This window comes from Puntigrus tetrazona, chromosome 17 (genome assembly GCF_018831695.1).
Source record: "Puntigrus tetrazona isolate hp1 chromosome 17, ASM1883169v1, whole genome shotgun sequence".
NCBI lineage: Eukaryota > Metazoa > Chordata > Actinopteri > Cypriniformes > Cyprinidae > Puntigrus > Puntigrus tetrazona.
In genome coordinates, this window is record NC_056715.1 from 17,967,498 (window position 1) to 17,980,881 (window position 13,384).

Below are 13,384 nucleotides of genomic sequence, written 5' to 3' on the forward strand. Positions count from 1 at the left end.
CGCAACGAAAAACACACCTCGAAAATGCGTGCTTGAAAGTACATTCATTCTAATTAAAGTTTCTGTGTTCTTTTATTAATGTAGCGCTTGTTTTGTATGTTATCGGGCGGGTTGGTCCTCGCTGTGTTATATAAATACGATCCAGTCAGTCAATTAAAAATAAACCTACACCATAAAACTCGCCCGGTATCAGTTCAATCCAGAAGTAGGAAGCAGCTCAACAAACTGCGTGAAGAATATGACTCAGGAGAATAAAGTTTAACACTGTTTAGAAATAACAAAACACGACTGGATCAGCAGCAAAGACATTAGTTGATCAAATGGGATTAAATACAGAAATTATATTTGTCTTATTTAGCACCCTGTTTAATTGTTATAGGTTTGTATAACATTCGGGTTTTTATGTAAAACAGTTTTTTTTCTGAATAAGTAGAGCAGACACTGAATAAAGATGCGCTCAAATAACCAACAACAACTTCTGTTCACGCGGCTGTAAAAAGAGTGAGGGGCTAACTTTAATTTATAATGACAAAATAAACTTGCGTAAGTACGTAAGCACGTCATTTGTGACGCAGCTGTCTTTTTTCAGATATTTAAGCGCGCCGTATGAATTCAAGTGCACTTTTTCTTTTTGAAATTGAAGCGTGAGCACACTAGCTAGCACACTCACACTGTTAGTGTGTATAGTGCATAAGTACGCGATTTGGGACACTTTTTTGAAGCGCTAGAAACCCATTGTAACCGCACTACGTTGTTAAACATGTGTCAAGTACGCAGTACGCAGTGAGCAGCATGCAGCGCAGCAGTCAGTACGCAGCGAGACAGCGCGCCATGCGGGACGCAGTCGGTGTAACGCGAGCCCTCCAATGGCTGCGTGAGAAACCCCGTGCAACCGGAAGCGGAAAAAAAACTCCCGCGGCATGAGTTTCGCCGCCATTTTGCATCAGACCTATTGAAAAGAGTGAGGTAGCAGACACGGCGGGATTTGGCCACTTTATCCTCTTTCAGTACATTTCCCTCTGGATTTATCCCAACACAATCCGACATATTAACGGACAGGTATGAGAACGTTCTCTTGAGATTTCCCGAGCGCGGAGTCGGTTGCGTTCGCGGCGAAGCGACGCTTCTTTGGCTTTCGTTAGAGAGTAGAGAGGGATCGCACCGGCTTCTGTGGCGGCACACGCGCGGCTCGGCTCGGCTCACCGCGGATCGGACGTTTAGGCGGAATTCACGGACGATCGTTGGCTTTCCGTTCACGTACACCGCTGGAGTAGTGCGTAAAGTCACGATGTGGTTGTTGTTTGCTGGCGGATCAAACACGACGTCGCCCCCTCCTCCCCTAACACAAACACACACACACACACACGTTGCCAAACAAACAAACTTAACACGGCCGACCGTGACTAAAGTTTGCGGTCTGAGTGTTCGTGTGTTGTTTTTAAGGCAGGCAACGCGTCCGGTTTCTCTGAGGGACTCCCGAGGCGCAGAGAGCGGGCTTTATTAGAGCGCAGACTGTCCACGTAGCTCATGTGTTGTGGCCTAGCGAGTGTGCCCTTGTCATTCAGCATCTGACACAACAAAGAGACACGGCCCGATGAGAACGAGTCACTTTATCCGCGCCGGCCGCCGGTGGAAGCCGGGGCGCGCGTCCGTCGGGGAACGCGTTTCGATCGCGTCGTTCGTTGAAGCGATCGGGATGGGGGGGGCGGTTTGTAAATCGCGCTGGTTTTGAGGCAGAAATGGCCGTTTCGTCCGCAGACGGGCAGGATCTGTAGCGCACATGCTCGCGGAGCGGGAACGACTCCTCCGGCGGAGCACGTGGAGCTCTGAGTGATGAAACGCGCGAACACACACACGACATGATGCTATTGTCTTCAGACAGCTCCCGTCCTGAACGGTTCTACCGGCTGCAGCACTACAAATATGGTCTTAACGCCTGATATGATTATTCATTTCGATCAGACGGGAGTGCTGATGTCTACAGAACTGTCTGAGCGCTCTCTAGCCTAATTATATTTAGCTGACTTTTGTTATATTTAAAAAAACATCTAACTAGCTTTCTGTATTCTTTTTCTGTTGCACTTGTTTTCTTTTTGTTGCATGCATTTGTATTTATTTTTGACATTTTACGCACAAATCCCCGATACAGTGGGCTAACAGTAGAATTGATTTAATAATGGGGCGGAAAATAATTTTTTGCTAAAGTGTTTTTAATCGCTTTAGCACCACGAACCATCATCTAAACCTGATTAATCATATACATTTTTACATTTTAGTTCTCACGTTGTGGAGATGAATTAGTTCAGTTTAACCTGGGGTTTTAGTCATTTTATTATCATTTTATATATAGCGAATAAAATGAATTCAATGAACCCTAGCTGTATGTACTGCATTTGTCATGGCTCTTGCTTATTATTGCTCTTTTGTTTACTTCAGTCCCCATCGTTTGTAAGTTGCTTTGTAAAAGGAGTCATTGCTGTAAGCCAGTGGTTGCATATTGGTAGAAATCATTCATTACTATGGTATTAATCATGTGGACCCATTGTACCAAGGCACTTTTTCTTGAGTGACATCGAAGCTCTATTGGGAGAGTAATTGAGTACATGGGCTCCACGTTTTCTTTTGGGCTCTTTTAGCAGCAAATGTGTACAGCGTGACTTTAAAGTGGATATTAAGTGCTGTACAGTTAAGCGAAGAGTCGTTTCTGTGGCATCAGCAGACAAAATCGCAGAAATGGCTGTCATCAAGCATGTTTTTTTGGAAGAGTTCCCTGGTCTGCTATTGGTCAGATAAACAGACGGTCCCTCCCCCGAAGCAGTGGTTGGCTCATTGTCAGGCTGGCTGTGAGATTCAAACCAACCACGATGTTTAGAGAGTGCCTCAGAGAGTGCCTTGCAGTTGTCTGAATAGTGAGACACGAGGAAGTAACGTTAATGTTACCCAGGATGCACTTTTCTGCCATCACTTGTTCACATAAATCAAAAGGGTTATGTAAAAATCCTATATAATCTCCAATGGTGAGATCAAAAACTAGTGACTTCTTTATTTAGGATTTTAATGTGATAATATCCGTTACCAATTTAACTATTTCTATATTTTCACTTGCCTAATAACTATATATGATGACATTTGAAAAATGTGCTTTTTCTCCTAAAATAAAAACGTTTATGTAAAATGTAATCATGCGAGGTTCTTTCGAGGTCATGATGTTTGCAAATGATCGCGTTTAATTAAATCTCGTTTAATTCTCAAGAATGGCTGTTATTTAAAAATCCAAACAGCGTAATAAATTACCCTTCCCTTGAAAGTCGTTCCTTGGGGCAAAACGGTGGTTTGACAGTTTATCTGTGTTCTAATAAACGCTGCATGCATAATGCGTTATAATGGAGTAAACGGATACGGTTTATAATCGTGAAACGCCGCTAACAGTAAGTAAAATCCAGTTTGTCCTGCGGCGTTTGTCTGCTCCCGTGGTGATGAAGACCGCCGGCAGACTCCAGGTCGCTCAACTTTGACCCACTTTTGGATTAATTTGGCCCCTTGCATCTGCACAGGTCCCGGAGACATGGCCACGGAGCATATAAATGGAAATGGTACGGATGAACCGGTGGAGTCTTCAGCGGCAGTTACCCATTCAGAGCACTTCCAGACGCTACTAGACGCCGGCTTACCTAGACAAGTTGCAGTCAAACTAGATGAGATTTACATAGCAGGTGAGACGCTACTCATCTTTGTACGGTTGCGTGTTGCGATAAAGCTCTCCGAATACGGTCTTGAAGCAGAAAGGGAAATATCGTTTTTGGCTTCCCAAAGGACCGTTCAGTCAAGGGTCAAACTGAGTGTGTTCGTAGACTTGTCTAAAGAATGATTCTTCACTGTAAGTGGAGTCGGGAGGTCGTATGGACGTTAAATGCGTTCTGAGGATCACCGCCAGTAAACAACCGTTAGTTTTGTAGTGTGCAATTTGTTTTGTGGTGCCTTTTAACATTTGTGTTTGCCGGACGTTGTGTTCAAAGGGACTTCACATGCATTCAAGTATATATTTTTCCCCCTCAGAAAATCGTACTCATGACCTTGACTTTGCTGGCACCATATTTAATCGTATTTAACTTGACCTAATTACTGGCACAAATATAGTGCCCAACAACTAATATAGATGCATACGCGTGTCCAAAATATTATATTTGTCAGTTACCCACCCAAACACGATAGAGTTTTAGATTTTATGTTTCTGATCCTTATTGACTTCCACAGTACCTATTTTTTATTCTTTCATACTGTGGAAATCAAAGGCAGCATTTTGGGTTTATGAAATTAATCCCTTTATGAAATGCTTAATGGTAATTCATGCAAACATTAAAAGCGGCGTTTATTTATTATTTGTAAACGCTCACTTGCGTGCCGTATAATATCGAAGGAGTCAGTGTTGGTTTAAGTAACACGAATATTGGAATCTGATTATTATTTGGCGTAACTTTTGATCTGAACCTTAAGAACAAATCGAAGCGCCAGCAGCTAGTTCTCCTCGTCTGGCTTCAGAGGAAGCATGCTGCCAAATGCGCGCATGCAGGAACAATGACGGCAGCTGCTCGTGATTAGATGATTAACGCTTATAAAGCGCTATGGGTCTGTGAGATGCAGTCAATGGCTCTGCTCTACTGTGTCAAATTACACATGACATCAATTGAGGGAAGCACTGCGTCAGTTTCATCGGCTTTTAATAGCGCGTCTGATAGCATCCAACGAATGTAGTGTAAAGTGTGTGTTTTTGTGCAGGACTCGTGTCTCACAGCGATCTGGACGATCGAGCGATCGGAGCGCTGAAAGAGTTCAACGAGGAGGGAGCGCTGCAGGTCCTCCTGCAGTTCAAAGACAGCGACCTGTCGCATGTTCAGGTACGTTTGAGAAGACCAAACTGATGCGGCCGTGCACCGAGAAGCAAACCCTGATCACCCGTTGCTTATGTTCTGAACAGAATAAAAGTGCCTTCCTCTGTGGAGTGATGAAGACGTACAGGCAGAGGGAGAAGCAGGGGACCAAAGTGTCAGACTCCACTAAAGGACCAGATGAGGCCAAAATCAAAGTAAGCCTATGCAGCTTTTTTTAGGTCCTGAAGTCGAATGAGATCCGCCTGTCTAAGCGTTGTTCGTTATTCATAGCTTCTTTCGTTTCCGTTGATCCAGTAACTGTCTGGCAGTCAAAGGTTTCTGTTTCCCGCTTCGCAGGCTTTGCTCGAGAGGACTGGCTATACGCTTGATGTGACGACGGGCCAGCGCAAGTATGGCGGCCCTCCTCCAGGGTCGACCCACGCTGGAGTTCAGCCCAGCGTCGGCACGGAGGTTAGTGCTGGAGTCGTTGCTGTTAAAATGCGTTGTACACCTTAATCAGTTTTACTTAAACGATCAACTGGAGCTTGCATAAATAGCCAAATTGGGCTGCTGAATAATGGAAGCTTCACGCTTCAACTTAAAGCATACAGCGTCATGTTCACAGTGTCCTTACTTGCATATTGACTCTTAGATGAGTGACAGTTGCCTGCTGCAGGAAAATTAGTCAGTGTTTTAATCAGTCAGTTAATTGCTGAAGCAGTAGTCGACAAAAATGTAAACTCCACAAATGTATTAACAGTATACAAGCAGTATTCAGTTTATTGAATGAACATGTTTAAGGTTAAAATTGCCCTTTAAAAGGCAAAACGCACATGAAAAAAAAAAAACAAGGTAATTTTGGGACATTTTATTATTTTATTAGACTGTTAAGATAAGTTTAGGGTTAGTAGAATAAGTTGACAAACACTTCTAAAGTTTCTGATAGTCAGTGTGGACTTATCAAAATAAAGCATTAGAAGATATTCATAGTCTACTCGCACTCTAATGACTGCTAAAGAGAACTACCAATGTAGTTGTAACCGGAGTAACCGACTTTTTTGTGTCCTTATTGCATGTTGCATGTACATATGCATAATTACAAGCAAATCCTACCCGTAACCCGTAAGCACTTTGCTGTTATTGATATTAAATGCTTAATTGTGTAATTACACTCTTAACAAGTACAAATTAGTGAAACGATAGTGAAACAACAGTCTTAAAGCAGTAAGACTTTTTTATATATATCACAGACTCCTAATTGCTAGTAAAGGGTGCGCCGACAAAATATTTTTATTGACTGTGTGTATTTCGGCTGATTTTGTTTTTATAGATTTTTGTGGGAAAGATCCCGAGAGATCTCTTTGAGGATGAGCTAGTCCCTCTGTTTGAGAAAGCCGGACCCATCTGGGATCTGCGTCTGATGATGGACCCGCTCAGCGGACTGAACCGAGGATACGCCTTCATCACCTTCTGCACTAAAGAGGCCGCTCAGCAAGCTGTCAAACTCGTAAGTGGCTGTCCGCGTGTTTCTGTCCGCCGGTGGTCTTTTGGGTTCTGATGGTAGTCTTTCCTGCAGTGTAACAACAATGAAATTCGTCCCGGGAAGCACATCGGTGTGTGCATCTCTGTCGCCAACAATCGTCTGTTTGTGGGGTCCATCCCCAAGAGCAAAACTAAGGAGCAGATCGTGGAGGAGTTTGCCAAAGTTACCGGTAAGTGTTGTTCATTTTCGAGAGCCTCACGTATGTGAATACATACAATATAGCTACAGTGTCGAGCGCAAAAACCCACGATTTGTCTTAATACTCAATGCTGTCACTACACCTTATTCTGAAGAACTGCACGTCTGGAATGAATTTGTCAGGTTTTTTTTTATTAGACCTAGCCGAAGAGTCATGTGTTTGTGATGGATGCGTGTCAAAACAGACGTCAGTTTTCCTGAAATAACGTTCTATCCTCGATCTCAACAGAGGGCTTAAACGACGTCATCTTGTATCATCAGCCTGATGACAAGAAGAAGAATCGCGGCTTCTGCTTCTTAGAGTACGAGGATCATAAAACGGCAGCCCAGGCACGGCGTAGACTAATGAGCGGCAAGGTGAAGGTTTGGGGGAATGTGGTGACTGTAGAGTGGGCCGATCCCATAGAAGACCCCGACCCCGAAGTCATGGCTAAGGTACATCGCTTTCCGCCAGCAGCACTACTGAAACCATAGATTAGCTGTAGTTGCTAATAAGAACATATATCAACTAATATATTACACTATACGCACTGCATGCAACTCTAACCACACGTTTACTAATTCTAAAACTACACGTCTACTAACTCTGAATAGACTGTTAGGCTAGGTTTAGGTCAGTACACATACTTTAGTTGTATTCTTTGATGACATGTATCTTGGTATACTTTCGAGAATACACACAAAACATGATTCTGATCTCAGCGTGTCAGTTTTCACTCTCCTCTCTTTCTGTGCGTTCGTTCGCTTGCAAAATCTTTACACCGAACGCTTTACAGCAATGAGAATGGGTTTAAATTTGAAAGCAATTTGTTCTTATTTGTTATGCAAATGATAAGCGTGAAGACATTTTTAAATGTCTGACTTTATGCAAAACGGTTTGCTGTGCGCTGTATGAGATTTGATGCCAGAGCCTTGAATTATAAATGGTCAAGTTTACAGTGAAGGTTATTTTGCGTGTGTTGTGTAGGTAAAAGTCCTCTTTGTAAGAAACCTGGCCAGTACCGTAACGGAAGAGCTTCTGGAGAAGACGTTCTGTCAGTTTGGCAAACTGGAAAGGGTTAAAAAGCTTAAAGACTACGCCTTCATCCACTTTGAAGAGCGAGATAGTGCTGTTAAGGTAATTATCGCTTTGTCTGCATCATCTGAGAGGTTGCCGGTAATCTATGCATCGATTTTAACCGGTATTTCATTTATTTTTTTGCAGGCTCTAGCTGAAATGCACGGGAAGGATTTGGAAGGGGAACAAATTGAAATCGTCTTTGCAAAGCCGCCTGATCAGAAGAGGAAAGAGCGAAAGGCCCAGAGACAAGCTGCTAAAACTCAAATGTAAGGCGATTTATGAGCTTGTCTCCCCACGAACACACATGGAGAAATAGAGCACGACATGGTTAAAATACAGAACACAAGCCCATAGTAACTAATATTAATATTATCTAAGTTTCTGCTATATCAGGGGACAGCAACTTTTCATAACACATGAGGGATAATCACTGACACGCAAGCAATAGGAAAAGGTTTAACCAGCTAAGACGAATATTGCAAATCATATAATACTAGTCAATTGTTTTGACAAATGATAGTTATGTCCTGTGATGCAAACTATTTACTTTTCTAAATATGTCCATTTTGAGTGTGAGATTAATGGGGGTTTTTGTCTTTCTCTACAAACAATGAAGTTTATCAAAAAAAGTTACTTCCTGCCTAAAAGATTGCTGACCCCTGTGCTGTACTGTTATATGAAGATGTCATTGGTTTACATTACAAGCATCAGAAGTCCATCGTGAAAATATCAGCATCTGCACCAAATTGCGTATTTTTGCATCTCAGAAAAAAAAAAAGCCCTTTTTCTTTCCTATTCTCACTATATGAGCCAAAAAAAGCCTGACTCCTTCAAAATAGCAAAGTGACCCCAGCTGTTTCTCTCGACTCATGTTTTAATAATCATTACTCCTATATGTGACCCTGGAGCACAAATCAGTCATAAGCAGCACAGATATATTTGAAGCAATAAACAACAATGCGTTGTATGGGGCAAAATAATCCATGTGTGCTTTTATGCCAAAAATCATTAGGGTATAAATAAAGATCACGTTCTATAAATATTTAAAACCGTAACATAATAGTGATATGCATTGCTAAGAACCTAATTTGGACAATATTAAAGGAAGTTCCAAACCTGTATGAATTTCTTTGTTCTGTCGAACACAAAGGAAGATATTTTGAAGAAAGTTTGTAACCAGACTGTCGGGACATCCATGGCTTTTTTGTTTTTTTCCTTACGTGGAAGTCAATGGTAGTTGTATCCGAGTCAAATATCGTCCTGTCCTAAAACCGTACATCAATGGAAAACTTCCAGAAGACACACGATGAAGTCCCTCATGTCTGGCTTTGTAGGTCTTTTATTAGCCGTTGTCTCCTCTCCACGCGCCCACTTCTCCAGATTTGAGGTGTGACCCATCTCTTGCTGATATACTCAGACTCTCGAGTAGTTGTTAAACATGTGCATGTGTTTCAGGTATGACGAGTATTATTACTACGGGCCGCCGCATATGCATCCCCCGACGAGAGCAAGAGGACGAGGCGCCCGAGGAGGTTATTCGTATCCCCACGACTATTACAGCTATGAAGATTATTACGATTACTACGGCTATGACTATCACAACTACAGAGGCGGTTACGACGACCCCTACTACGGCTACGATGACTTTCAAGCTCACGTCAGAGGAAGGGGCAGCAGAGGAGCCCGGGGCCCCACACTGTCCAGGGGCCGCGGCTCCACCGGCAGCAGGGGCCGGGCCGGTTTCTCTCAGCGTGTGGGTCCGGGGGCCAGCCGAGGCGGTCGGGGGTCCAGAGGAGGCGTCCAGCAGAGATGTCGAGTGGTACGTGATGTGTGGGTGGAGCACTCCTGGAGTGTTGGCAGGAGGTTTTGAGGCGCTCTAGGCTAGGTGTGCACTCATTTTAAGTCACATTTGACTAAGGACATAGTGATCAAAATACATGTTTTGGCGTTTTGTTTTTTCCTTCCCCTCCTTTTCATATTGCTTACATATGCAAGGCACCTTGTGGACGAAACGGACCAAAGGTTTGCACTTTCTGCTCTTTCATTCCTGGAAATTCACGGCACTTATGTACACTGATTTTATAATTTTTTTTTTTTTTTTTTTTTCTTCTTCTGCATATGCAAAGTGTCTTCATCGAGAAGTACTCAACTGTGTAGCACAAGCTGTGCTTCGGTCTGAGCGATATAGCTTAAACGGCTGTAGTTTTTGGGTTTTATGTTTTGAGTATTTGCTGGTGATGCACCGTAGTTAGTTTCCAGCGTAGAGAGCCAAAAACGGTGACGTTTAATAAGCTCTTCTCCATTTCGACCGTATTGGTGTCTCTTTAATGTGCAAATGTGGATAAACTACAACAGGTAAACATGTCTGGGGTTACAAATGAAGTAACTTATCGACCTTCATTTTGTTGAACCGACATCTTTTAGTCTGTTTCCCAGTCCCCGTTTAAATGTTTCAACGATGATTAATAAGTAAAACCTATTATATTGTTAAATAGGTCTTGATTACAATTTAAGTGTTTATATACAAGTCAGTTTTGGAGTGTTGTTTGTTAAATAATGACTAGTGGTTGATTGTTTAACTTCTTGTTTTTGGTGTTCAGGTTTTCAAAAAATGAAAACCTTTTTAATTTCAATTAAAAACAAAACAAATTGCTTTGAAATAGCTTATGTGTGCCTTTCCCTAATCAGAACAACCGTTTTAGCAGATTGCAATCTCTAAATAAAAAAATAATATATGGGAACTAAAAGGTTCACGCATTGAATTAAATGTGTAAATTAAGTAGGACTCAAATATTTTCTTGTGAAACGTAATCCAAGTAAAAGTCTATTTTATTGTATGAAAATGCTGACTGATGGATTATGCATTTGAATCTGATTTAAAATAGTTCAAAATAATCATTTTATTAGTTTTTTCTTGTTCAAAACACACATAAGCTAGTCTAGAGACTGACTCATGGGAAACTTCATGGTCGCTGTTTTGTAAATATTCTGTCTAAGATTTAATCGGTGAGAGCAACAGGTGCACTTTCATCAAAATCAGTCCTGCGACTGGACACGCTCATGCTCCATGTTTCTTTGAAAACCTCGTCACGTTAGCTGGGTTTTCACCATCTCCTGCGCTTTTGTTGTGAAGGTCTTGCATGAACCTGATTCTGTACCGCCGCTTGTGTTTGTGTGAATAAAGCATGCGTGTTTTTTGTTTTACCAGGGAAAGGGGGTCGAGGCTGGTCCTGACCAGGTAGTATGAAGACTGACTTGTTGTATGGGGTTACACCGGATGCTACCAGTGTTCATAAGGTTAAAGCAAACTCAAAGACCCAATGATATTCCAGCCTGTATTGAAGCATATCTCCTATACTGCCACCCCTGACAAACCCTAAGAGTTCTCGAGTCCAAACCCCCGGACGCCCAGTTTTCCCCCATTCGGAGCCCGTCTAAATAAGCCAACTCACTACCACCCCCCCGGGTATATAGTCTAAACTCGCCGCTCTCTGGAACTGAAGTTCAGACTCTCAAGGATCCCCATACGTCAGATGTGTTTTGCACTTTTTTTTTTTTCTTCTTTCCCTTTTTATTTTTTACTCCTGCGTTTGAAGTGGCTCAGAGGAGCTTGATGCTGATGTATATTTTTGTGCTAACTACACTTTTGTCGTGGGAATGTCCATGTTAACCTAAAGCGCTTGGATTCGGCTAGAGAACATCTGCGGGTTTTTGGTGTAACCGCCTCGCGTGGACAAGTCAGGCATTCCAGGAACGTGGTTCTTTTCAGAACTTGTCTTTTTAAGGGTCGGTTAACTACCTCAGTAGAGAGGATTCAACTACCCTGCCTGTACTGTAAATAGGGACACGTCGAAGCATAGGAGCAGGGCTTGTTTCTTATGAAATATGCACAAGGGCAGCAGATATTCTTAATGTAATATAGTCAATCCGCTGCTGCTCTGACATTGCAAACAGTGAAACTGGGCATGCAAACGAATCTCATATGATGAGCTGGAACAAGCCCTGCTTTTATCCTCCTTTCAACTGAATTAGCTGCCTCGCTTCTTCAGATTATGTAGTTACTGGGTGTATGATTGTATGATAGTTTGGAATAAAATGTTACTTTTGTATTGGCTTAAACATCACAAATGCATCCGCTGCATTTGCTAAGCCCTGCAGTGTCCTTTTTTTTTTTTTTTTTTTTTTTTTTTTTTTTTTCTGCTGGACCGGTCGACGAGCAGTGAATTATGTAGGTTTTTATAATCAATCATGATGTTAGCGCTCGCCGGGCTTGCTTTCGTTCGCGGGCGGGGGATGAACTGGTTTTTGTGGGGGTTTAAAAAAAAAAATTAAAAATTAAAAAAAAAAGGATACTGCAGCTTCAGTTTATATTCCATATATAGCAAGCAGGTGACCGAACCATTCAACCGGTTTTGTACACAGTTAACTCCCTCTCGATAAAGCTGTAACATTGCAACCTTTTGAAAAGATGTGTGAGCAGTTTTAAACTATTGTTGGTGGCCAACAACGTTTTTGCATTCCAGCAAATAAATTGTTTTATACTGTAAAATGAGGTGAGTGTAACTTATTTTTGTAATAAAGGTTTTGAATTCTATCTTAAAACCCGTTCACTGTCGTGATCTTGTCGCCCGGAAAGATGCGAATGGCTTTTTCGTGTGCTGCTGATTACTTTTATGTATACGCAAGTGGAACAAGGCTTTTTATATAGAAATGGTTAAAGGTCCCATATTGTCAAATCTGAAATTTCCTGTCTTTTTTTACATGGTAGCTGTTATGTAGCTACCATGTAAGTTTCAAAATGGTCAGTCCCCAGTAAACTGCACACAGCCTTGCATAAAATAGCTGCGGTTTTTCACGAGCCGTTGTGACGTCAAAGTTTAACAGACGAATCCAGATCAGCTGAACCATACGCTCACTCCAAGGATCAGACAAGATTGATACTATGAGGTGAATCCCATTGAACGTCTAGTAAAGACGAACTCTAGTGTCCTATAGTCATGATGTATGCATTTCAGTTTACATCTACAGTTAATCACGCTGCACACACAACAAAGGGTTTTATATAAATTAGCAATTTGTTTTACACGCATGCACACAAACATTATTTCATAAACGACATACAGGTGCTGGTCATATAATTGGAATATCATCAAAAAGTTGATTTCACTAATTTGGTTCAAAAAGTGAAATATAGCTGCAAGTAAAAAATTTGAAATACCAGTCTAATGAATGAATATAATATACATATCAATCAATGAATGAATTTCTTTTGATTGTGATGATTATAACAGACAACTAATGAAAACCCCAAATTCAGTATCAGAACATTTTAATATTTAAGACCAATGCAAAGAAAGGATTTTTAAAAATCTTGGCCAACTGAGAAGTCTGAACGGAGTGGATCAGTCTGTGGCGCTGCTCAGGTGTATGAGAGCCCAGGTGCCTCTGATAGCGGCCTTCAGCTCTTCTGTGTTGTTGGGTCTGGCGTATCGCATCTTCCTCTTCACAATGCTCCACAGGTTTTCTATGGGGTTAAGGTCAGGTGAGTTTGCTGGCCGATTAAGAACAGGGATACCATGGTCCTTAAACCAGGTGCTGGTAGCTTTGACGCTGTGTGCAGGTGCCAAGTCCTGTTGGAAAATGAAATCTGCATCTCCATAAAGTTGATCAGCAGCAGGATGCATGAAGTGCTCTAAAACTTCTTGGTAGACGGCT

The 13,384-nt window shown here is 41.9% G+C and overlaps 1 protein-coding gene across 5 annotated transcripts; it reads left to right on the forward strand.

The window, feature by feature from the left end:
- The first annotated feature begins 903 nt into the window (after positions 1 to 903).
- syncripl (synaptotagmin binding, cytoplasmic RNA interacting protein, like) lies at positions 904 to 12,271 on the forward strand. 5 transcript variants are annotated; one of them, XM_043262430.1, is made up of 13 exons: positions 904 to 1,059; positions 3,555 to 3,713; positions 4,777 to 4,895; positions 4,976 to 5,083; positions 5,226 to 5,339; positions 6,199 to 6,375; positions 6,445 to 6,580; positions 6,839 to 7,044; positions 7,577 to 7,726; positions 7,814 to 7,935; positions 9,125 to 9,488; positions 9,665 to 9,691; positions 10,878 to 12,271. In XM_043262430.1, exons 2-13 carry the CDS (start codon positions 3,566 to 3,568, stop codon positions 10,914 to 10,916), a joined length of 1,710 nt encoding a protein of 569 aa, XP_043118365.1. In that variant the 5' UTR covers positions 904 to 1,059; positions 3,555 to 3,565; the 3' UTR covers positions 10,917 to 12,271. The 5 variants fall into 5 exon arrangements, with proteins under 5 accessions (XP_043118365.1, XP_043118366.1, XP_043118364.1 ...); XM_043262431.1 differs by lacking the exon at positions 9,665 to 9,691 and having other exon boundaries at positions 9,125 to 9,554; XM_043262429.1 differs by having other exon boundaries at positions 9,665 to 12,271.
- The last annotated feature ends 1,113 nt before the right edge of the window (positions 12,272 to 13,384 follow it).

Bases quoted from the DNA above. Each gene is read 5' to 3' on its own strand.
- syncripl (XM_043262429.1), top strand. From the start codon at position 3,566: ATGGCCACGGAGCATATAAATGGAAATGGTACGGATGAACCGGTGGAG. The intron at 5,340-6,198 runs GTTAGTGCTGGA...TTGTTTTTATAG, and splicing joins AGCCCAGCGTCGGCACGGAG to ATTTTTGTGGGAAAGATCCC. The intron at 6,376-6,444 runs GTAAGTGGCTGT...TCTTTCCTGCAG, and splicing joins CTCAGCAAGCTGTCAAACTC to TGTAACAACAATGAAATTCG.